Source organism: Mobula hypostoma, chromosome 3 (assembly GCF_963921235.1).
Source record: "Mobula hypostoma chromosome 3, sMobHyp1.1, whole genome shotgun sequence".
Lineage (NCBI taxonomy): Eukaryota > Metazoa > Chordata > Chondrichthyes > Myliobatiformes > Myliobatidae > Mobula > Mobula hypostoma.
Genome location: NC_086099.1, coordinates 169,254,762 through 169,281,037, shown reverse-complemented (window position 1 = coordinate 169,281,037; position 26,276 = coordinate 169,254,762). Strand labels below are relative to the sequence as shown.

The window sequence follows — 26,276 nt, the reverse complement described above, 5'->3', positions numbered from 1 at the left end:
CTCGTTCCACACAGCTACCACTCTCTGAGTAAAGAAGTCCCCCCCATGTTACCCCTAAACTTTTGCCCTTTAACTCTCAACTCATGTCCTCTTGTTTGAATCTCCCCCACTCTCAATGGAAAAAGCCTATCCACATCAACTCTATCTATCTCCCTCATAATTTTAAGTACCTATATCAAGTCCCCCCCCCCTCAATCTTCTACGCTCCAAAGAATAAATACCCAACTTGTTCAACCTTTCTCTGTAACTTAGGAGATGAAACCCAGGTAACATTCTAGTAAATCTTCTCTGTATTCTCTCAATTTTGTTGACATCTTTCTTATAATTCGGTGACCAGAACTATACACAATACTCTAAATTTGGCCTTACTAATGCCCTGTACAATTTCAACATAACATCCCAACTCCTACACTCAATGCTCTGATTTGTAAAGGCCAGCATACCAAAAGCTTTCTTCACCTCCCTATCCACATGAGATTCCACCTTCAGGGAACTATGCACCATTATTCCTAGATCCCTCTGTTCTACTGCATTCTTCAATGCCCTACCATTTACCATGTATGTCCTATTTTGATTAGCCCTACCAAAATGTAGCACCTCACATTTATCGGCATTAAACTCCATCTGCCATCTTTCAGCCCACTCTTCTAACTGGCCTAAATCTCTCTGCAAGCTTTGAAAACCTACTTCATTATCCACAACTCCACCTATCTTAGTGTCATCTGCATATGTACTAATCCAATTTACCACCTCATCATCCAGATCATTAATATATATGACAAACAACACTGGACCCAGTACAGATCCCTGAGGCACACCACTAGACACCGGCCTCCGGTTTGACAGACAGTTATCCACCACTACTCTCTGGTGTCTCCCATCCAGCCACTGCTGAATCCATTTTACTACTTCAATATTAATTCCTAACGATTGAACCTTCCTAATTAACCTTCCATGTGGAACCTTGTCAAAGGCCTTACTGAAGTCCATATAGACAACATCCACCACTTTACCCTCGTCAACTTTCCTAGTAACCTCTTCAAAAAATTCAATAAGGTTTGTCAAACATGGCCTTCCACGCACAAATCCATGTTGACTGTTCCTAATCAGACCCTGTCTATCCAGATAATTATATATACCATCTCTAAGAATACTTTCTATCAATCTACCCACCACTGACGTCAAACTCACAGGCCGATAATTGCTAGGTTTACTCTTAGAACCCTTTTTAAACAATGGAACAACTTGAGCAATATGCCAATCCTCTGGCGCCATCCCTGTTTCTAATGACATTTGAAATAATTCTGTCAGAGCCCCTACTATTTCCACACAAACTTCCCTCAAGGTCCTAGGGAATATCCTGTCAGGACCCGGAGACTTATCGACTTTTATATTCCTTAAAAGTGCCAGTACTTCCTCTTCTTTAATCATCATAGTTTCCATAACTACCCTACTTGTGTCCATTACCTTACACAATTCAATATCCTTCTCCTTAGTGAATACCAAAGAAAAGAAATAGTTCAAAATCTTCCCCATCTCTTTTGGCTCCGCACATAGCCATCCACTCGGATTCTCTAAGGGACCAATTTTATCCCTCACTATCATTTTGCTATTAACCCTTTTGCTAAGAAACCCTTTGGATTTATTTTCACCTTACTTGCCAAAGCAACCTCACATCTTCTTTTAGCTTTTCTAATTTCCTTCTTAAGATTCTTTTTACATTCTTTATATTCCTCGAGCACCTCATTTACTCCAAGCTGCCTGTATTTATTGTAGATCTCTCTTTTTTTCCGAAACAAGTTTCCATTATCCCTTGAAAACCATGGCTCTCTCAAACTTTTAACCTTTCCCTTCAACTTATCAGGAACATAAAGATTCTGTACCCTCAAAATTTCTCCTTTAAATGACCTCTATTTCTCTATTACATCCTTCCCATAAAACAAATTGTCCCAATCCACTCCTTCTAAATCCTTTCGCATCTCCTCAAAGTTAACCTTTCTCCAATCAAAAATCTCAACTCTGGATCCAGACCTATTCTTCTCCATAATTATATTGAATCTAATGGCATTGTGATCACTGGACCCGAAGTGCTCCCCAACACATACTTCCGTCACCTGACCTATCTCATTCCCTAACAGGAGATCCAACATTGCCCCTTCTCTCATTGGTTCCTCTATGTATTGCTGCAAAAAACTATCTTGCACACACTTTACAAACTCCAAACTATCCAGCCCTTTTACAGTATGGGCTTCCCAGTCTATGTGTGGAAAATTAAAATCTCCCACAATCACAACCTTGTGCTATCTCTTTACAAGTTTGCTCCTCCAGTTCTCACTCCACTTTAGGTGGTCTATAATACACCCCTATAAGCGTTACTACACCTTTCCCATTCCTCAATTCCACCCAAATAGCCTCCCTAGACGAGTCCTCTAATCTATCCTGCCAAAACACTGCTGTAATATTTTCTGTGACTAGCAATGCAACACCTCCCCCTCTTGCTCCTCCGATTCTATCACACCTGAAGCAATGAAATCCAGGAATATTTAGTTGCCAATCACACCCCTCCTCAACCATGTTTCACTCATAGCTACAACATCATATTTCCAGGTATCAATCCATGCTCTAAGCTCATTCACCTTTCTTACAATGCTCCTAGCATTAAAATAGAGGCATTTAAGAAACTCTCCACCTCTTACTCTCTGTTTATCCCTAATGGTGCAAACAACTTTGTTATCTTTTTCTTCCTTCTCCCCTACATCTTCGGTCTGAGTGCTCCCGTTCTCTGTCCCCTGCCTATCCTCCCTCACACATTGTCTACTAGCTTCTCTATTTGTGAACTAACCTCCTCTCTCCTAGTCTCTTCAATTTGATTCCCACACCCCAACCATTCTAGTTTAAAGTCTCCCCAGTATCTTTTAGCTTTCCAAGTAACTTCTCCTTAGTAAGACTGACTACACTTATTTCTACCCCCGACACTCTGTTTTCTGGCATACTGTTGGTGTCTTTCACAGTGAACACTTGACACAAAATACTTATTTATTTCATCTGCTGTTTCCTTCATTACTACTTCTACCTTTCAGAGATCCAATATCCTACCCTGCCTCTCTTTCACTCTTTATATCTGAAATAACTTTTGGTATTCTCTTTCGTAAATGTATTCTTGGCTAGCCTACCTTCATATTTCATTTTTTGCCTCATCACTTTTTCAGATGTCCTTTGTTGGTTTTTAAAAGCCTCCAATCCTCTAGCTTCCAACTAATTTTTGTGATATCTTTTGCTTTTATGCCATATTTTCCAACCATTGCCAGCCATGATTGCCTCATTCTCCTTTTAAAATACTTATTCATCTTTTGGATATATCTTTCCTGTGCCTTCAGAATTGTTCACAGAAAATCCAGCCATGGCTGCTCTGCCATCATCTCTGCTTGTGTCCATTCCAATCAACTTTGACCAGCTCCTCTCTCATGCTTCTGTAATTCTGTTTACTCCCCTGTAATACTGATGCATCTGATTTTAGCTTTTCCCTCTCACTGCTGGGAGAAATCTATCATATTATGATTTCTGTCTCATTTGGGTTCCTTCACCTTAAGCTCCCTATCAAATCTGGTTCATTGCACAACATAAGAACGTAGAACATAGAAATAGGAGCAGGAGTAGGCCATCCGGCCCATCGAGCCTGCCTGCCATTCAATAAGATCATGGCTGATCTGACTGTAAACTCAGCTCCATCAATCCAGCATTGCCTTTCCCCAGTGGGTTTATCCACAAAATGCTCTGAAAAGGCTTCTCATAGACATTCTTCAAATTCCTTTTCTTGAGATCCAGAACCAATTTGATGTTCCTCATTTACCTGCATATTGAAATTTCCCATGAGTATCCTAACATGGTGCTTTTTTACATGTCTTTTCTATCTCCTGTTGTAATGTGTACAGCACATCCTGGCTAATGATTGGAGGCCTGTACATCACTCACATTAGGAATTTTTATTTACCCCTGTAGTTTCTTAACTTCACCCACAAGGATTTTATATCTTCTGATCCTGTCTCTTCTTTCTAAGGATTTGATTTAAATTTTTTTTTACAAATAAAGCCGCACCACCCCTCTGCCTTCCTGCCTGTCCTTCTGATACATGGTGTATCCCTTAATGTCTAGTTCCCAACTGTGATCTTCTTTCAGCCATGACTCAGTGACATTCACAATGCCGTACGTGACAATTTAACTGCACTGCAAGATATCTACCTTATTCCATATACTGCATGCATTCAAATATAACACCTTCATTCCTGTATTGATCACACTTTTCAATTTTGCCCCCATGTTACCAGAAGTTTAATTTTTATCTCTATCCAAACTTAATATCTTTTTCTGTATTCTGGAGATCTTCATAACCTCTCCTGCATTCTCCTTCCATTTTACTTTATCCTTACCTTTCCAACTGTTGAAGCTAATCCGTCCTATTTAGTTTACGCCTGATCCACAACTCTGTTACATGATTCACCAAGACTGTGGTTGCACCATGATTCAGCTGGAGCTTGTCCTATCAGAACAGCTCCCTCTTTCCCCAATATTGGTGTCAATATCCAAAAACCTCATATTCACTTTTCCTACACCAATCTTTGAACCATGCAATTAGCTTTCTGATCTTATTAACAATTTAACAATTTGCATGGGGCTGTGGTAACAATCCAGAGATTATTACCTTTTTGGTTCTGCATTATAATTTAGTCCTAGCTGCTCAAGTTCCCTCTGCAGAACTTCCTTCCTTATTCTTCCTTCCTTATTCTTCCTACATCATTGGTGCACACATGCAGCATGACAATTGAATCTTTCCCCTCCCACTTCAAGCACCATGAGAAGAGGACTGAGAAGATAAAACTAGGATGCTTAATCACCCTCCAGAAACGGAGTCAGCAGCAAGCTCAAGCTGGCTGGCCATTGGGCAAGACCACTTTAGTCCTGAGCATTCTCATAGAATGAGGAGCCAACTGATCCCTCAGGGGGGACCAACAGGAGGTGGCTTGAATAAGTACCACTTCTCATCCCAGGTTTCTCTGAAATTGGATTGGGAATGAGTCTGAAGGGCCTGAAAACCTGATGGTTGGAAGCAAGTGCATGTACTTGTAAGCAAAATGAATGGAAACATCTTATTAAAGGCTTTCTGCTCCCAGATCTTCAATAAAAGGCCTCTGGACTATTGCAACTGTGAAGTATTTGATCTTGCTTTTAATAACTGATCCTGCCAACTGCTGCACCTTACAGGAACTCCTGCAACTTTCCCAAGCTGAATTTCCATCCATATCACTGTTGCCTAGAAGGCAGCTGTCGATAACTATGGTCACAATAACTGTGAGGAAAGTGTCTATCTACTCAATGGTCAGATAAAGGAATTGCTTAATATCTCAATCAACTCCTTATTCATCTCATGTGTGTAAAACAAGGAAACATATGTGGTAAATGTTTTCCCAATTCTAAAGTAAAACGAACTGCAAATTTCTTGCGTTTCTTACCAAATGAGATGGAGGACACATTGGGTCAATTTTTTAGAATATTATATGACTGATGAAGTTCAATCTACCCCTCCCAACTTCCTTTTAGTGGTTGCAGCTGCACTTGTTTCTTTCCTGATACAGACACAGCTTGGGTGGATGATCCTCTCAACTGTAGGTGTAGAACAGCATTTTCCCCCAAACCTGGAGATAAATCCCACCTCCCCCCGCTCTTTTTTCCTAAAGCTTCACATTTGGTATCTATTAACGATGGAAGCATATTCACACTTCTGCCTTAAAAGCAAACAAAGTAACTTCAAGCAAGTACAAATGATGCTTGACGTTTTTGCTGAATATAGCAAAACATAATTTCTAAGAACACTTTTGTTACGGGTTCTTCCAGTAAAATTGTATTAAAGGTACTCATATTATATCACTGAGAAGGACTTCCGATTTTTCCTATTGACATTTTTGCAGAGTAAGATACGTCAGTGTATATCACAGTTCAGGTGGGGGAATGGAGGAATTTATCTCTAGATTTTGAGCAATATGAGGTGTTGCCCCAGTTATTGAAAGGGCCCATTCATGTCTGTATTAATGGGACCAACATCGAGGGTTTTGAAGGACATGATATTGCCAAAGAGGGAAGCATGAAAGGGCTCATTTGACACTGTGCTGGCATAAAGAACTCTTTTATATGCTGTCCCTTTAGCCATCAGAAAGCTTCTCCAATGTATGCCGTATCCATTATTCTGCTATTTACCAACTTTCCTGTTAACCAAACTGCCAAAAGACCTTCAGAGCAACCTGAGATTGGGGGAGGCGGGCAGGCCTCAGACGTTAATATCCAGGCCTTGTCATTGCTTGTGGGCCGCCCTGCATCATACACTGCATGGGGTACATTTACACACTTTACACATCCATAAGAGGTTAATGCAACTGGGCAGGCAATTAGGTTGAATCCAGTAAAATTTGTAGAAACATTTTAGCTTAATAACATTTCATTACAATTAGGGGAAAGTTGTAGATATAAAGTTTTAAGTTCAGAATCAGAATCAGAATTAAGTTTAATATCATTGGCTTATGCTGTGAAATCTGCAGCAGCAGTACAATAAAATACATGATAAATATAGAAAAAAATTACAGTAAGTATATATACAGTGGCATGCAAAGGTTTGGGCACTCCTGGTCAAAATTTCTGTTACTGTGAATAATTAAGTGAGTAGAAGATGAACTGATCTCCAAAAGTCATAAAGTTAAAGATGAATCATTCTTTTCAACACTTTAAGCAAGATTAGTGTATTATTTTTGTTTTGTACAATTTTAGAGTGAAAAAAAGGAAAGGAGCACCATGCAGAAGTTTGGGCACCCCAAGAGATTTGAGCTCTCAGATAACCTTCACCAAGGTCTCAGACCTTAATTAGCTTGTTAGGGTTATGGCTTGTTCACAGTCATCATTAGGGAAGGCCAGGTGATGCAAATTTCAAAGCTTTATAAATATCCTAACTCCTCAAACCTTGTCCCAACAATTAGCAGCCATGGGCTCCTCTAAGCAGCTGCTTAGCACTCCGAAAATTAAAATAAATGATGCCCACAAAGCAGGAGAAGGCTATAAGAAGATAGCAAAGCGTTTTCAGGTAGCCATTTCCTCAGTTCGTAACGTAATTAAGAAATGGCAGTTAACAGGAACAGTGGAGGTCAAGTTGAGGTCTGGAAGACCAAGAAAACTTTCCGAGAGGACTGCTCGTAGGATTGCTAGAAAGGCAAATCAAAACCCCCGTTTGACTGCAAAAGACCTTCAGGAAGATTTAGCAGACTCTGGAGTGGTGGTGCACTGTTCTACTGTGCAGCGACACCTGCACAAATATGATCTCGTGGAAGATTCATCAGAAGAAAACCTTTCCTGTATCCTCACCACAAAATTTAGCATCAGAAGTTTGCAAAGGAACATCTAAACAAGCCTGATGCATTTTGGAAACAAGTCCTGTGGACTGATGAAGTTAAAATAGAACTTCTTGGCCGCAATGAGCAAAGGTATGTTTGGAGAAGAGGGTGCAGAATTGCATGAAAAGAACACCTCTCCAACTGTTAAGCACAGGAGTGGATCGATCATGCTTTGGGCTTGTGTTGCAGCCAGTAGCATGGGAAGCATTTCACTGATCAAGGGAAGAATGAATTAAATTAAATACCAGCAGATTCTGGAAGCAAATATCACACCGTCTGTAAAAAAAAAGCTGAAGAGGAAAAGAGGAAGGCTTCTACAACAGGATAATGATCCTAAACACACCTCAAAACCTACAAAGAACTACCTCAAGAGGCACAAGCTGAAGGTTTTGCCATGGTCCTCACAGTCCCCCTACCTAAACATCATCGAAAATCTGTGGCTAGACCTCAAAAGAGCAATGCATGCAAAATGGCCCAAGAATCTCACAGAACTAGAAGCCTTTTGCAAGGGAGAATGTGTGAAAATCCCCCAAACAAGAATTGAAAGACTTTTAGCTGGCTGCAGAAAGCGTTTACAAGCTGTGACGCTTGCCAAAGGGGGTGTTACTAAGTACTGACCATGCAGGGTGCCCAAACTTTTGCTTCGGGCCCTTTTCCTTTTTTGTTATTTTGAAACTGTAAAAGATGGGAATAAGAAAGTAATCTTGCTTAAAATATTAAAGAAATATATCATCTTTAACTGTATGCCTTTTAGAAATTAGATCATCTTTTTCTCGCTTAGTTATTCACAGTAACAGAACTTTTGACCAGGGGTGTGTGCCCTCGTGCTTCAGTACCTCCTTCCTGATGGTAACAATGAGAAGAGGGCATGCCCTGGGTGATGGGGGTCCTTAATAATGGATGCTGTCTTTCTGAGGGACTGTTCCTTGAAGATGTCTTGGATACTACAGAGGCTCGTACCCATGATGGAGCTGACTAATTTTACAACTTCCTGTAGCTTCTTTCAATCCAGTGCAGTAGCCACCCATACTAAATGGTGATGCAGCCTGTCAGAATGATCTCCACAGTACATCTGTAGAAGTTTTTGTGTGTTTTATGTGACAAACCAAATCTCCTCAAACTCCTGTAGAAATATAGCCCATGTCTTGCCTTCTTTATAGCTGCATCAAAATGTTGGGACCCGGTTAGATCCTCAGAGATATAGACATACAGAAATTTGAAATTGCTCACTCTCTCCACTTCTGATCGATCTATGAGGATTGATTCATGTTCCCTTATCTTATGCTTTTTGAAGTCCACAATCAGCTTTTTTGTCTTACTGATGTTGAATTCAAGGTTTTTGCTGTGACACCACTCAGCTGGCTGGTATATCTCGCTCCTGTACGCCCTCTTGTCTCCAACTGAGATTCTGCCAACACTGGTCGTATTATCAGCAAATTTATAGATGGTATTTGAGCTATTCCTCGCCACACAGAAATGGGTGTAGTGAGTAGAGCATTTGGCTAAGCACACACCCTTGAGGTGTACCAGTGTTGATCATTAGTGAGGAGGAGATGTTAGTACCAATTCACACAAATTGTGGTCTTCTGATTAGGAAGTTGAGCATCCAATTGCAGAGGGAGGTACAAAGGCCCAGGTTTTGTAGATTTTCAATGGTGTTAAATGCTGAGCTATAGTCACGAAACAGCATACTGACATAGGTGTTTGTATTGTCCAGGTGACCTAAGGCCACATGAAGAGCCATTGAACTTGCGTCTGCTGTAGACCTATTGTGGCAATAGGCAAATTGCAGTGGGTCCAGGTCACCGCTGAGGCAGAAGTTGATTCTAGCCATGACCAACCTCTCAAAGCATTTCATCATCGTAGATGTGTGTTACTGGACGATTACCAATAGTTATTAAGTTGCAGGTAAAAGGAAAGATGGTTGGAGAGAAAATCCATTTTCCAGGCTGGCTGATAAGATTTCATCAACCCGATGAATATAATTGCTATGATACCTTTAAATGTTAAACATGAAACTTCTGATCAGTCAAGATTCACAAGAGAGACTGCAGATGCTGGGCATATGGAGTAACACACACAAAACAGCAGAGGAACTCAGCAGGTCAGGCTGCATCTATGGACATTAATAGTCTTGGTCCAACATTTATTCTGTCTATTTCCCTCCATAAATGCTGCATAACTTGCTGAGTTCCTCCGGCATTTTGTATGTGTTGATCATTCAAGGTTGTTTCTTTATATTTCGCAAATAAGATAAGAGTCTTAATTTAGAAACATCGGAAGCTGAGGAAAGCTGGCATAATACCAAACATGGGTTTTAAATTAATATAACATATATTGCATAGTCATAGCAAACTAGAAAATACAGTACATTGGTCCTCGGCTGCCTTGATGGTCAGCAAAATAAAATTTTGTTATTTTTGAATTATTTTAGAGGCCCTCCTAACATATGATTTTTTTTATAACTTCATAGTAGTATTGTCACTTCTTATAATTTTGAAATAATTATATGAATCCTGCGATATACCCTGAGTCATTAGGTTAGTGTATGTAGACTTTTGAGGACTGATTTCTGGATAAGAATGTGGTCAGGTTATTTAAAAGGATGCCTGTTGTCAATACTGTTAAGAAGAATTTAGAATATTTACTGTAGTGCTGAAAGTGGCAGTAAATTCATTGGAGAATATCCCTCGCCATTCTTTTGAATAGAGCTTGCACACATCTTAATGGGCTACATTTGTCCTTCAATTTAATAGAAAATTATAAACACAGCTTTTTACATACTGCACTGCAGATTATCTGAATACCTGCATGAATTAATTAAAAGAAAATCTGCTAGCATCATTCTTGGAATTTATCACTGGCATGCACAAAATAAGTATAATTTGTTTATCAGGTCTAACACTATGCAGATTGCTGAAGCAGTTCCATTTGAAATCCACAAATATCTATAGTGTGAGCATAAACAGCAATAACTTCCATTGACATAGCAACTTTAATGTGGCAAAATGCCCCAAGGGGTTCATCATAGCAGCATCAAACAAAAATTGCTATTGACACTTGAGAAGGTTTCAGGACAGATGGCCAATAGCTTAGTTAATAAGGCAGGTATTATTCAGAAACTTAAATTGAGGTGCAGATAGTTTTTTTTTTGATCGGGGCTTTCCATACCTTATAGTATAGATACCACATGATCAGTGAGCTGAATAAGGGTGTACAGATATTATGGTGGTTATAAATGTAATGACCTTTACTCATTTACAATCCATGGTAGATGTCAGGGAAAGTATTGGAAGGCAAAATCGAAATAACAGGTATGATGTGTTGGATAGAAATTTGGTTGAGAGAGGGGCAGGAATGCATGATTAATGTACTAGGTTTTCAAAGTTTTAGAAAAGATAGAGGAGAAGGTAAGTGGTGGGGGGGGAATTGCTCTATTAATTAGAGAGAATATCACAGCTGCATTCATGAGAGATATATTGGAGGGGTCAGACATTGAGTCTATCTGGGGAGAACTCAGGAACAGGAGTGGTGCAATCACACTGATGGGATCGTACTACAGACCAACGGCCACTGGGACATCGAGGAACGGATATGAAATCAGATTAAGGAAATGTGTACCAATAGGGTTGTTGTCATGGGAGATTTCAATTTCTCTGATATAAACTGGGACCTTCTTAATTCAAGGGGCTTAGATGGGGTGGAATTTGTTAAGTGTATCTAGGAAGGTTTCTTAAATCAATGTGTAGACGGTCCAATGAGAGAAAGGACTTTACTGGACCTGGTAAGTGATCTTTCAGTGAGTGTACAGTTAGGGAACAGTGACCACAACTCCTTTAATAACTCCAGAAGACTGAGATTCGGTAAAATACTGAAAGGCTTTTATTTGCTGTACAATACGACCTCCACGGTGAGTGACTGCCCCCGGACTGAGGGGGAGGGGCAAGGCGAAACACCTTTATACAGGATTCTGTGGGAGGAGCCACAGGGGCAGTCAGCAGAGGGGCGTGTCCAGACAGTTAACCCAGTTACAACATATATACATGGTTTACCACATGACCACAAGTCCTTTACTTTCAGGATAGCTATAGGTAAGGGCAAGTCTGGTCCCTGTGGGAGAGTTTTAAATTGGAGTAGCGCAAATTACGAGGACAATAGGCAGGAGCTAAGAAGCATTAATTGGAACACCTTTTCTGTGGCAAGTCCACATCAGTCATATGGAAGATGTTTAAAGATCATTTCTGGGGTAGTGGAGGTATAACTTGTCCATCTGTGCTGATCACCCCATCCTTGACTAAGCTGTTCCACCGTGAGCACAATCTGTTACGAGTCAACATGATGCTTTCAGATCAGGTCATGCACAGTACATACCTCCGCCGCATCGCTCAGGTGTGTTTCTGGGGTACAGGGGCTAGCGACCCATGTGCCTGTTCTCTAAGCAGCAGTGAACCATCTGATTGGCCTATCAGAGTTCTCTTTGGGAACTAGTTGACTTGACCAGCACTTCTGATCTGGCTATTGTTCACGATTGCACTTAATAAAAAAAAATTGCACAGAGTACAGGAAAGTTATTTTCCTGTTAGAAGGAAGGATGGGGATGGAAGGGTAAGTGAACCTTGGATGTTCAGAGAGGTGATGAATTTAGTCAAAAACAAAAAGGAAAAGTATGTAAAGCTTCAGAAGTTAGAATCAAACAAAGCACATGAGGAGTATAAAGCCAGAAAAAAGCCTACACCTCTTCCCTCACTATCACACAGGGCCCCGAACAGTCCTGCCAGGTGAGGCAACACTTCACCTGTGAGTCTGTTGGGGTCATATATTGTGTCCTATGCTCCCAATGTAGCCTCCCGTACATCAATGAGACCAGACACTGGGTAGCCTCCAACCTGATTGCATGAACATCAATTTCTTGAACTTACAGTCATGCACCCCCCAATTGTCCATCCCCCATCCCTTTTCCCTCTCTCATCTTATCTCCTTGCCTGCCCATTGCCTTCCTCTGGTGGTCTTCCCCTCTTTCTTTCTTCTATCGCCTCCCTCTGTGCTGCACCCCCCTCTTCTTTCTTCCATGCCTTTCTGTTCTCTCCCATTGGACTCCCCCCTTCTCCAGCCTGTATCTCTTTCATCAATCAACTTCACAGTTCTTTATTTAATCCCTCCCCGACCTTGTGTTTCTCTCTCTCCTCCCCCACCTTTTATATCTACTCCTCATCTTTTCTTCTCCAGTCCTGCTGAAGGCTCTTGGCCTGAAGTCTCGACTGTACTGTTTTCCTTAGATGCTGCCTGGCCTGCTAAGTTTCTCCAGTATTTTGTGTGTGAAAAGCCCTTGGCAAGTAGGATTAAGGTGAATCCCAAGGCATTCTATACACATATCAAGAGCAAGAAGATAACTAGGATAAAGGGTGAACACTTGCTTGGATGCGGAGAATGAGAAAGAGGTACTTAGTGAGTACTTTGCTTCAGTATTTACCAGGGAAAAAGATATGGAGAACCAGGAGATAGCAGTGCTGAGTGTATAAATATGTTAGGGAATTTAGAGATCAAGGAGGAAGAAGTGTTGGGCCTCCTAATGAGTACTAAGATGGATAAGTCCTCAGGGCCTGATGGGATTTACCCCAGGTTATTGAAGGAGGTGAGAGATGATATTTCTGGGCCCTTGTCTAGTATCTTCATGTCCTCTCTAGGCACAGTCAAGGTTCCGAAGGACTGCCAAGTGGCTAATGTTGTACCTCTATTTACGAAGAGAACAAGGGAAAATTGTGCGAACTATGGAGCGGTGAATCTCATGTCAGTTGTCGGGAAATTGCTGGAGAAACTTCTCAGGGACAAGATATATGAGCATTTGGAAAACTTATGGCCTAATTAGGGAGAGCCAACATGGCTTTGTGCATGGTAGGTTGGGCCTTACCAACTTGATTGAGTTTTTTGATGAGGTGATGAGGAGAACTGATGAGGGTAGGGCAGTGGATGTCGTCTACATGGATTTTAGTAAGGTGTTTGACAAAGTCTATCATAGGAGGCTCATCCAGAAGATTAAGATGCATGGGATCCAAGGTGAATTGGCTTTTTGGATTCAGTATTGGCTTGCACATGGAAGAGGGTAGTGGTTGACGGACTTATTCATACTGGAGATCTGTAATTAGTGGTGTTTGTGGGGATCTGTGCTGGGATCTCTTGTGTTTGTGATGTACATAAATGACCTGGATGAAAATGTAGATGGGTGGGTTAGTAAGTTTGTGGATGATACCAAGACTGGTAGAGTTTTGGATAGTGTAGAAGTCTGGCAGCACAATATAGTTTAGTTGCAGATGAGGGGAGAGAAATGGCAGATGGAGTTTAATCCAGATAGATGTGAGGTATTGCACTTTGGTAGGGTAAATGCAAGGAAAGAGTACACTGTTAGGGGTAAGACCCTTCATTGTGTTGCAGAGCAAGGAGACCTTGAGATCCAAGTTCATAGCTCCTTGAAAGTGGCTACACAGGTCATTACACAGGCGATTAAAGTGACTAAGCTTGCTTTTATTAGTCGAGGCATTGAGCTCAAAAGAGGCTATGTTGCAACTTATTAAAACTCTGGCTAGACCACATCTGGAGGAGTGCATACAATTCTGGTCGCCCTAATGTAGGAAGGATGTTGATGTTTTGAAGAGGGTCTAGGAAAGGTTTAAAAGAATGCTGTCTATTTTAGAGGGCGTGTACTATCATGAGAGGCTGGATAAACTTGGGTTGTTTTCTCTGGAGTGATGGTGGCTGAGGGGAGATCTGATAGAAGTTTACAAGATTACGTGAGGCATAGATAGAGTGGGCAGAGAGGATCTGTTTCCAGGATTGAAATGTCTAATACTAGAGGGCATGCATTGAAGGTAAGAAGGAATAGGTTCAAGGGGGCTGTGGGGAGTAAGTTTTTTACTCAGAGAATTGTGGATGCCTGGTATGGTGGTTGAAGCAAACATAGTGGAGGCTTTTATGAGATGTGTAGATAGGCAAATGGATGTAAGAAAGATAGAGGGATATGGACCTTGTGTAGGTAGGTGTGACTACTGTTTGGGCGTTTTTGATTTGCTTTTCAGCTGTGGGCCGAATGGCCTGTGCTTTGCTGTAATATTCAACGTTCTATTGTTTAATTATTATAAAAACCCTTATGCTTTTCACTCTGACTTTGGCATAAGATATTTTCGCCATTGTGCAGTAGTTCTTTTCTTTGTTATACAGAAATTACTATTTGATACTATTAGCATTTTAAGGAGTCGTAAACACAAAATAATCTGCAGATGCTGGGGTCAAAGCAACACTCACAACACGCTGGAGGAACTCAGCAGGTCGGGCAGCATCCGTGGAAATGATGAGTCAACGTTTCGGGCCGGAACCCTTCGTCAGGACTGAAGGGGGAAGGGGCAGAGGCCCTATAAAGAAGGTGGGGGGAGGGTGGGAAGGAGAAGGCTGGTAGATTCCAGGTGAAAAACCAGTAAGGGGAAAGATAAAGGGGTGGGGGAAGGGAGGCAGGGAGGTTATAGGCAGGAAAGGTGAAGAAAGAATAGGGGAAAACACAATCGGTAGTGGAAGGAGGCGGGACCATGAGGGAGGTGGGAGCTGGGGGAGGGGGCAGAAAGGCTAAACTCGGGTTGGAGGAGCAACACCTCATATACCGTCTAGGTAGTCTCCAGCCCCTTGGTATGAACATAGAATTCTCCAACTTCCGGTAATTCCCTCCCCCTCCCTTCCCCTATCCCTATGTCACTCTGCCCCCTCCCCCAGCTGCCTCATGGTCCCGCCTCCTTCCACTACCCATTGTGTTTTCCCCTATTCTTTCTTCATCTTTCCCGCCTATCACCTCCCTGCCTCCCTTCCCCCACCCCTTTATCTTTCCCCTTACTGGTTTTTCACCTGGAACCTACCAGCCTTCTCCTTCCCACCCTCCCCCCCACCTTCTTCATAGGGCCTCTGCCCCTTCCCTCTTCAGTCCTGACGAAGGGTTCCGGCCCGAAATGTCGACTCATCGTTTCCACAGATGCTGCCCGACCTGCTGAGTTCCTCCAGTATGTTGTGAGTGTTGCTTTTTAAGGAGGCTGTTTGATTTGACAAGGGTATGCAGTTGGAATATACTGGAGGAAAACATAGGAGTATTTATAAATGACATGAGTTTGAATGATGACTGTCTATGTATGCAACTCACTGAAAAAACAGGTGACCTCATTGAAACATACAAAATCCTTAAGCAGCAGAATAGAGAAGATGAAGAGAAGATGTTTCTCTTGACTTGCATTCCTAGGAGCAGTGATCATAGACTCAAACAAATGTTTAGCCATTGAGAACAGAAATGATAACATGAGAATGCAAGAAAATAAGAGCAGGGATAGGGTACCTGGCTCCCTCCAGACCATGCTGCCATTCAGACAGATCATGCTTGCTCCTGGTCTGATTTTCTCCTCTGCCACTTCCCTGTAGCCCTCAATTTCCTGATTTTTTCAAATGTCCCCACAGATTCAGCCTCCACAATATTCTGCGTAGAGAATTGCAGACATTCATTATCCTCTGCTGGAAGTTGTTCCAAACAACTCCAGTATTAAATGACCCTCCCCTCCCCATCCTAATCTAATAATCATATCCCCTTATTCAAGATTCTTCCATTTGCAGCAACACATTAGTATCTACCTTGTTGTACTCCCTCAGCATCTTGTATGTTTCAAAAGCATCAACCCTGATTCTTCTAAACTCCAAAGAACATAGATAAAATGTTTTGAAGTCACTTATGATAGTACAACCTTCTCAAGCAAGGAACTAGCAAAGTGAATCAATTTTGTCTCAAGTAAAGAGGGCAAAATTGTACAGTACTACAGGTGCAGCTTCAGTAGAACAATTACAATAATATTTCCTTATTTCTAAGCTCAAACCCTCTTGCAATGGAGGCCAATATGTCATTTGCCTTCTTAATCTCTTGCTGCACTTGCTTCCTAATCTCTTGTAATTTGTGCATAAGAACACCTTCCCTGTACTCCACTCATCTGTAATCTTTCTCTGTTTAGACAATACTCTGCTTTTAGATTGCTTGCATTAAAGTGCATGACTTTTCCACATTAAGCTCCATTTGCCAAGCACCCGTGAACACTCTCAACAATTTAAATCTAATCGCAGAATCATCATCCTCATTGGAACATGGCCTCTCACCATTTTCATGTCATTAGCAGCACGAACACCTTAATAATAAGTACTGAGTGATTTTGGTCCATCATTTCTGTCGTTCTCTTCCATGTATCATATGCATTGTTTAAGCATTATTTTTGGCTCATCAAAAATCCTTCAAATAAATGAGCTCAGGCATTCAGATTAGAAGTTAATTAATCAATACATGAATTACATCCAGAAAAATCCCACCGTCTTGTCCTCCCAGCATCATTACATAATACTGGGTACCAGTCAGAGAGAGGTTACAGCACATTTATCCTTCCATTTTCACTTGTGACCTTTTGAAGCAATGCTACCTCCCATTTCATGTAGTATTTGGTTGTTCAAAACATACTTGAAATACATAATCTGATGTAGACCTTTATTTCATATCTACTCTGAAACCCTATCTTGTCAATCTTAACTTTTATAAACAAAATAATCCAAACCAGAATCAGGTTTATTATCTCTGTTTTATATGACATGAAATTTGTTGGTAACCTTACAGAGAGACTGTACAATTGCAAGGGTAAGGATTCGATAAAACAGTGAATAGTGGAAAGGTAAATTAAAGTAAATGAGTTTTGGCTATGTATTTTTGTACCTATTATAATTTTAGCTGCAAGTTTATAATGGAATACGGAGAAGGGAGAAGAGCACAAAAATGAAGAAAATGAAGAAAATCTCTTGTCACACCCACAGAAAAGATTTTAGGCTTATGAAAGTCAATTTTATAAGATCTCCTTTAATTCTTTCATTGCAGTCTCTCTGAAGTCATGCCTCCTTTTATTTGTCTCAGTTGCAGACAGAATAAATACATCAGCACCTGAAGCACTAGATCTTTGCCCTGCCAGGCACGTGCATTAATACCACGATAAACCACCATTACAATGATTTCTAAAGAACACTGATCCATAAAGACAATGCTCTCAATGAAAAGTAAATCATAAAGGTCTCCACAAAGATCCAGGGAGCTCTGTGATAAGAGTTCCCCCTTTATCAAAGCCTTCTGTTGTTAGATTTCAGCTCAGGGGATCACTGGCGTCCAGTTGCTGTGAAGTCATTAAGTTGTCTGAGCAGCTTATCAAATTATATAACTCTCACAGATGGCATGCCAGGAAGCAATTTTTAATTATCTTTGTATGCATTGTACAGAGCTATAAATAAAGAGTGGAACATACACGTGGTATTTTTTGTAAAAGCTTAAGTAACAAAATACATTAAAAAATCTCATATTCTGAAATAGATGAGAAACTAATTTATAAAATTAGTTTTTAGAGCTTCATTGCTAAGCAATAATTAAGACTTGACATGTCATTAAAATCTAGTTAGCTCTCATGTCATTAAACTTTGTAAAATCTGTAATGTACTTTATGGAAAAAACATACTATTGAATTATTCAGATTTATATCAGCTCCAGTTATTTGGCTTGACTACAGCGGTGCAGGTTGTGTACAGAGTAACCTGTAACCCACACTGAATCTCTGAGAGCAACTTTGGTACTGTTATTAAAGCACACAGGTGATAAACCCTCACAAGTTGCTTTAGTTTCAGGACTAGAGAGAGGAATGGGTAGCTGATCACCTTGCATTCTTTCTCAGTTAAGCAGATTCAGGCTTAGTTGTTATTTTGTTGGGACAAGTAATAGACTTGCTGATTCAACCCTCAGAACGAATACATATCACACCAAAACATCAATTAAATTGCTGAAGTAAAGAAGAATTACCAGAACAAAGTCAACAGTAATATCCATCTTATATTGAATAAATGGCTTTGGTCTCATGACGGTGAGTCAGGCATTCTCTCTGAACTGAGCAAACTAAACATGCAATACAAAGTAAACATGTAATACAAACTCACTTCTTAAACAATTGCACATGCTTTTCTAAGAGATATCAAAGGGGCAATCACGATGCATGACTAACATCATTGAAGTAAGAAAGCCAATGGTTCTTGGTCTTCTACAACATTTTATATTATAATACAGAATTTATTTGTATCAAACAATAGTTTTCATTTTATTTGGAACCTTTTCACAGCAAAAGAAGGTCTAATATGCAAGGCTAGCCAAGAAATTTTGGGGGTGATGAGACTGAGGGATATGTAAGAGGTGAAAGTTGAAAGAATCCAGTTAACCGAATGCAGGTAATTTAACATTTGATTGATTCTGAGAAACTTAACCAGTATTATAGCTGGGTATTGTGTAAGTTGTCCTCATTGCCAGTGAAATAAATTGTTAAGCTTCGAAGATGTATTATGTTACCAATTAAAGAATTTTAGAACCTACCCAGTATTGCCAACACCATGGCACCTTTAAGCACTTCCATGGAGCCTGAGCAGACGAAATAGATTGCCTGCAGTGCATCTCCCTGCCGAAGGAGATACTCGCCTGGAGCACAGAAAGAGGTTTTGATATGCAGGGAGAGAGACCTAAGGCAGCCACGACTGGCGGAGGCAAACAGAGATAGCTGCAGAATTTCCTTGTTCAAATGCATAGTGATGTCTGACCTCAGCTCATCTGGAAAGTCCTTCAAAAGCTATGGAAATGACAAGATTGAGACATGTTGGAATAATTAATGATGTCGATAGCTGGTAAAGGCTGGTAAATATGCCCAATAAAAAAAATTCACCTCCCATTTATAATATTTCAAATAACAAAATCTGTAATAATTTATTGGCACTTTCAGATTTCATTTAATTGCTGGTTCTATGAAGAAACAGGAATAATTTTCAAAATATGTTAATGTTAAAATTATCATTTACAAGTATAAAAGATAATTATTTATAAAATAAATAAATTGAGATGCTTTTCAGAATCTCCTTGCAATTAGGAGTAAAAGTTCTAACAGCAGAAAATTTACAAATATTGATTACCTCTTAAATAATGACATAGTCATTCATGGAACACACACTGTGAATGTTTTCATATCAATAACGGTTACCCTTAAGTCCATTACATTTAATCACATGCTAACTAACATGCAGACGAACTAGATTACTCCAATGGATGAAAAGCACACTATTAGCTCAGTACTAACAGCACCAATACATATAGTATTCCTTTACATTCTCTATACCAAACACTAAAACTGCAAAAATATTCCATGACATAAATATTCAATTACATGAAAAACATTTCTTCATCTGTTATCCTTAAATTTCTCTCTTAAAATTCTCTTTTATTTTTCCACTTTATTGCAGGCATTTGATTCTGAGGAAAATACTCCTGGTTAGTGCAAGCACTTCTATATTTTGCCTCTGCCTGACTGTAAGTACATACTTTTGGCATTATTATTTCCACCCAATAACATCAGCAGGGGGAAATTCTTTATTGTGTGTAAAGCAGAGAAAAGAAAATAAAAAGCAGCATTTATGAAGAGTAAGGTTCCAGGGTGACGTAGACAATTGGATACAAATTTAGTTTAGTGGTAGGAGTCAGAGGGTGGTGTTAGACAGTTGTTCTTTTCCTTTCAGATTGGAAGTGGTGTGCTGCAGTAATGAGTGCACAGTCCTTTATTATTTGTCATATATATTAGTGGCCTGGAGGAGAATGCATGTGGCATGATTGGTCAGTTCACCAAGTTTGGTGCTGTAGAGGATAGTGAAGAAAAGTTCTAAAGTTATAACAGGATCTAGAAAAATGGAAAGGGAATGGCTGATGGAATTTAACTTAGGCCAGTATGAAATAATGCACTTTGGGTCATTAAAGCAGGCCAGGAAATGCACAGCGAATTGCAGGGCCTTGCGGAGCATTCTTGAATGGCAAGATCTTGGGGTAAAAGTGTACATTTCCCTGAAAGTACTTGAACAGGTAGACAGAGTAGTGAAAGAGATTTATGGCATGCTTGCCTTCATCAGTCAAAACACTGAGAATAGGAGTTGGTGTCTAATGTTGCAGTTGGTTAGGCTACACTAGGAGAACAATGTGCAGTTTTGGTCGCTACATGATAGAAAGGATGTAGTTAAGCTAAAGAGGGTGCAAAAAAGATTCACAAGAATGTTGCCAGGACTGTAGGGCTTGAGTTACAAGGAGTGATTGGATAGGCTGTTTTCCCTGGAGTGAAGGAAGCTTAGGGATGATCCTACCTGTGCCCTTCATAATGAAGATTTACAGTCTTTTCCCAGGGTAGGGGAGTCTAAAACTAGGGGGCATGGGTTAAGGTGAGAGGAAAAGGATTTAAAGGGGACATGAGGGGCAAGTTTGTCCATGTAGAGTGGCGAGTATATGGAATGAGCTGCCAGAAGAAGCAGAAGAGGCAGGTACAATTACAATGTTGAAAAGACATTTCGATGGGTATATTGATGGGAAAGTTTAGAGGAACAGCAGCCAAATGCAAGCAAATGGGATTAGTGTAGCATCTTGGTCAGCATGGATGAGTGGGCTGAAGGACTGTTTCCATACTATCTACCTCTATGAATCTTTTCTCATCTCATGCAGGACACCCTGGCATGTACATGACAACTGAACTACTTTGAATGTTATAGTTGTTATCTGGTCATAATAACTTTTGAGTGTCAATGGATCCCCGCATCCAAAGCTACTGTAAGGATGTTTAAACACTGTGGTCGTTACATTTATTTAGGTTATTCCACCACATTTTGGCCTAATAGAAGCTTGGGATGTCACCAAAAATACAATTGAGGCCTGCAACATATATATTTTCAGACCATGCATATTGCTGGTCACCTATATTGGATTTACGTCTATCTAAGCCCCTAAAATGATTAATAAGAATGATTGGTATAATGATTGAAAGCTATAACGTACAGAGGAGAGTATCACTACCTTTCAAGATCCAAAATGACAAAACTGATGTGGCTTGTTGTGTCATGTAGATATGAGTAATACTTGAATGTACCACAGTTTTTTTAAATATATTTGATTTTTATACATTCATCCAACTTTGCATCGCTCATGAGTGATGTTTATTTTGCTGCAGCTGGAATAAGAATTTTTTGGTTTTGGATGTAGACTGCTGTGCTGTGATGGAAGGGGTGAGTAATTCCAGACTACTGAAAATGGACCAGATGATTTCAAGTGAAAAGAAAAAGATCGACTTCTTGGAAAAAAGATCAAAGATCTGGTGAAAGGAAGATATTTTTCTTAAGTAAATTTTAACTTTTAACTTAGCTTAACCCACAGTCAATAACTAGGCAACATGTATTTAAGGTGATAAGTAAGAGGATTACACAGGAATTGGGGAAAAATAAATTCCTCAAGAGCATGGGGTCTGGATCATTGTCTGAAATTGCAGTAAAGGCAGAAACATTCATCATATCTAAAAATTACCTGAGTAACCATGATGTGATTTAAGCAATAAGGCTGTGAACTAGACTTAATCTGCATCACTTATATTTTGGCCAATATCAGCTGAGCAGAATGAATAACCTTTTTCTAATGTAAATTATTTCAAGTTAATGAAACATATTTTCAGGAGATTGTGAATTTATTACCCTGTGTGCATTAATAGCTGTAAGCATTTTACGTCTTAAATACCAGGATGACATCAACAGCATTTTTGTTTGATAGATTTATTGTGATAAATTTTAAAAATCTCTCTTTTTCTCATTTAATTTGCTTTTTATCCTTTCTCACACTCCATTGAAGTATTTGGAATGAAGGTTCATTCATTTGCTTGTTTAATCTGTGCAGGTTATTGTGTATTTAATATGTCAGTAATACTTGAGTAATATTGTAAATATATTGTTTGGTTAAGCACTGTTGTTCATTTAAATAATTCATCGTGGGTTATATGTAAAAATTAAGTGAATTGCAGAAATCATGACACTACCACGTTATATGTGTGCGCTTCGCTAAAAGTAAAAATGAAACTAAGACCCGTTCTCTTTTACTTGCAATTAGCTTTATATTTTGGAGTTATAAAACATAATAATGGCAACGAGGTATTTTTAAATCAAAGCCAAGATGACTATCTACTTGCTGAAGTGCAGCGAGACATTTGGGTTAAGTAAAAAGCACAGAGAAATGGTCAGGTAAAAAAAACACAGTACGTTTTTTTGTTCTTCAGAGCAACACTTTTTTTCTTTGCAAAAGGAAAGACCATTGAGTTTTTAAAAAGGCAGAAAACAGAAGAATTCATGGGTTCATAAACAGAGAGCACTGGGTGATAATAATAATTTTTTAAAACAATAGAAATGGTTGGTTACATCAGAAAGATTGATGCATTTGATTACACAAAAGATAACTGGAATATGTATACTGAATGGAATAAGAAAATGATATAGTCGATGAGAAGCGAGTGCAAATTTTGCTGAGTGCATTAGATTTAAAGACATACAGTTGGCTTAGAAATTTGACTGCTCCAACCTAACCAGCCAAATGAGCTTTGCTGATATCCTGAAAACAACGCTGGAACATTTAGAAACAAATATATTGTTGATTGCAGAACACTTTAGGTTTCATTAGTGGAATCAAAAGCAAGGGAAGTCCATTTCTATGTCCGTAGCTGAATTGAAGAACTTTTCTGAGCATTGTCAGTTTAGTGATGGTCTTGATGATGTACTGAAAGATTGTTTAGTTTGTGGAATCTTACAAGAAAACATTCAAAAACAGCACCTAACTGAAGCACAACTTATATTTAAAAGAGCTGATGAAATTGCTGTTTCAATGAAAACAGCAGACAGAGATGCAATTGAGTTGCAATCAGGAATGAGAGTGAGTGTTAACAAAATTGCAGTGTCTAAACAGAAACCAGCCTGGCCAAACAAAATGTGTTACTGTCGTGGCAGGAGCTCACAATACACCAGACAAGTGAAGGTTAAAAGGTGAAACTTACACAAAATGCAACCAAGTAGGACACATACAAGGAACGTGTTGAGCTGCATAGGGAGGAGAAAAAGCTAAAAAGTCAAGTTGCAGTTTCAAAAAGAGCACTAATCTGTATGCTGTTGATGAAAAATCTGATAATGATGAGAGTGACACAGGATTGTGTAGCCTTGAGATTTACAATGTGAAAACTAACAATAAACAAGCAATATGGCTTACACCAGAAGTGAACAACAAGTTAATTAAAATGATATTGGACACTGTTTCAACTGTTTCAGTCATTCCACAAAATGAGTTTGAATGGCATTTCAAAGAAACTGAACAGAAGCCGGCAGATATCCAACTAAGAACTTATACGGGAGGAAAGATAACTCCTATGGGAATGATATTCATGACACTGAAATACTATAACCAACAAGCCACATTGAGTTTGTATGTGGTAAAAACAGGATGGCCAGCATTGTGGGGATGTGATTGGCTGAGACAACTACAACATAATAGGAGATCCAGCCACAAATTGCATGCCACATCCCTTGCAATAGAGTCAACTGAAAGCGAATTAAGTAAAACACTGGATGATGCCACAACTGTCACTATGAACCATTGCCAAACAGAGGGCATAAAGGTATTGGTGCCAACCTCTGAGCCGCTGGTTGGAAAGCATATTGGACCAAGGAAGGACCATGCTGCTCAGAGAAAGCATGGAAGTGATGAAAGAAATGGTCCGACTACAAGTTTTTGTAGATAACATATCTGAGAAAGCATCTGATACATTAATCAGACAGTTACTTGTGAAATGTGTTGTGGTTTTAAACTGGAAGAGAGTTCAAGGAGCTTCAGGAAAGATGCAAATGTTCAGCTTGTGTGAGTATAAAGAAGCAGAATCTACTCTGCATGTTTTAAAGTTATTGCATGAACTTCAAGTGGGAGACAAAAGCTGCTTTTAAAAGTAGATGCAATGGCCAATGCCCAGTTGAATAAATGGAAGGCCAAAGAGAAAAGAGTCAGTGAAGATACAGATAGTGGATTCGTTAGATGATGATGTGGATGAGGAAACCAAGAGGAGAGGTGAGATCGTAAAGGGAGCAATAGAAGGATTAATAAGAGAATACTCCAGTGAACTAAATGCAGCATCCCAAAATTGATGCACAAACTAGAAAAAAAAGAAGAAAGTTGCCCAGAGCTGTCAAAACCACTTCTTGCAGTCTCAGAGTCAACTCTTATAACCACCATGGAGGAAATCCAACACCTGAGATTATTTCATAGCCACAAGTCCCTGCTGCCAAGCAGAATAATTCACCCTTGTCGCAAAAGACATTATCCCACAAGAGTAAGAAATCCTCTACAGCAATTAAATCTTTAGCCTTGAGTGGGAAGGTTTAAAATTTACTATCTTGCGGATGTCTATATGGTAGTTCCATAGTACAGTACACCTGGTTCCCACCTGCTTCCTCCTGTCCTTCATCTTACTATTCTTCCAGATCCATTTCATTAACCACAAACTTGAGTTTCCCTTATATTCTTCCTTAAGCACTAGTTGCTGTGCAACATATGTTAGATTGTGTAGAATGCAGCATACATACTGCTGGGCACTATTTCAGGGCACTCCCAATCTGACACAGGCGATACAATCTCATTTTGAGAGAACCAGTGGTGTTATCCACAGCCATCCTATTCTGCGCATGGGTGAAAATTGCGCATGTTACAGTGGTTGGAGAGACCACTGTTGTGAGTAGCCAAGTAAGTAGAGAGAAACGTGTACTTTTACCCTTGTCCTAAAGATCTATCTGACGGATTAGTGCCAGTCACTGAAACCCTGAAACCTTCTGATGGTATAATCTTCTTTAGAATTAGGAAGCGTAATGATTAACAAACCAATTGTTTGGAATCAAATGACCTGGTGGCCTGGTGGTTCTGGGCTGGGTGTGCCTGCACCCGTGCCACCTCCCACCTCTGCCACCTGTATTACACCCCTCCTACGGTGCTCCGGCCTCGCCATTCCCAACATCCTTTGTTCCTGCCAGATTTACAAACTCACTGTCTGCTCCACATTGACAAATGCAGTATTGTGTAAAAGTTTTAGGCTCCCTAGATATACACGTATGCCTAAGACTTTTGCACAGTACTGTAGGAGTAGAATCAGGCCATTCAGCCCATCAATCACGTCTGATTTATTATCCCTTTCAACCCATTCTTCTCCCTTCTCTCCATAATCTTTGATGCTCTTACTAGTAAAGAATCTGTCATCCTCCAATTTATATTTACCCAGTGACCTGGCAAGTGACCCAAAACAAGATGCACAGTGAGGAAGTGGACATCTTGCCTGGTAATGAAAAGGTTATTAATGGGAGCTCATATTGGCTCAGGAATGCAGTCAGTGAGTGCCTAGATTCACTGGTGGCCAACAACAATGGAAAATTCCAGTACCTTAGTGCTAGCCTCACATGATCCCCACTGAAATCTCATTGGATGAAATCTTCTTATCATGAATTCAATACCTGGGTGACCTCTCCAGTGCTGTGGTGAGCAGCAAGTTGATAGATCACTGTTGGTTACTTGGAAAGAACTTGTGGCAAAGGTTGAGGAATCAATATAACTTTGACCTCCTTCGAGAGAGCAGAGTGAGGATGTGGCCAAACATTATGTCTGCCATCCGAGAGATCCAACTAGGATGATGCTTCTTTTGAAGTTTGTTCTTCACTGATGGGCATGTTTTTGCTTTCTATTAGAAGGTCTCTGACTCCAAGTGGATGAAAGAAAAAAAACCCTTTAGTAATTGTAGTACCCTTTACGACTTTGGAACATGTCTACTCTTAGGCCAGGTCAGGTATCTCAATATCAGTAGGCTGTCCTTTTAAATAATGAGAAAAGAAACAAATTTCATGATATCCTCTTGA

The 26,276-nt window shown here is 39.9% G+C and overlaps 1 protein-coding gene across 1 annotated transcript in view; it reads right to left on the bottom strand.

Annotated features, from left to right (window-relative positions):
- Nucleotides 1-26,276, bottom strand: part of kcnh8 (potassium voltage-gated channel, subfamily H (eag-related), member 8) — a 460,036-nt gene that overhangs the window by 95,701 nt on the left and 338,059 nt on the right. The window contains exon 10 of the mRNA XM_063042495.1: nucleotides 18,880-19,129. Coding sequence (XP_062898565.1) covers nucleotides 18,880-19,129 — 250 coding nt within the window. The remainder of the gene's footprint in view (nucleotides 1-18,879; nucleotides 19,130-26,276) is intronic.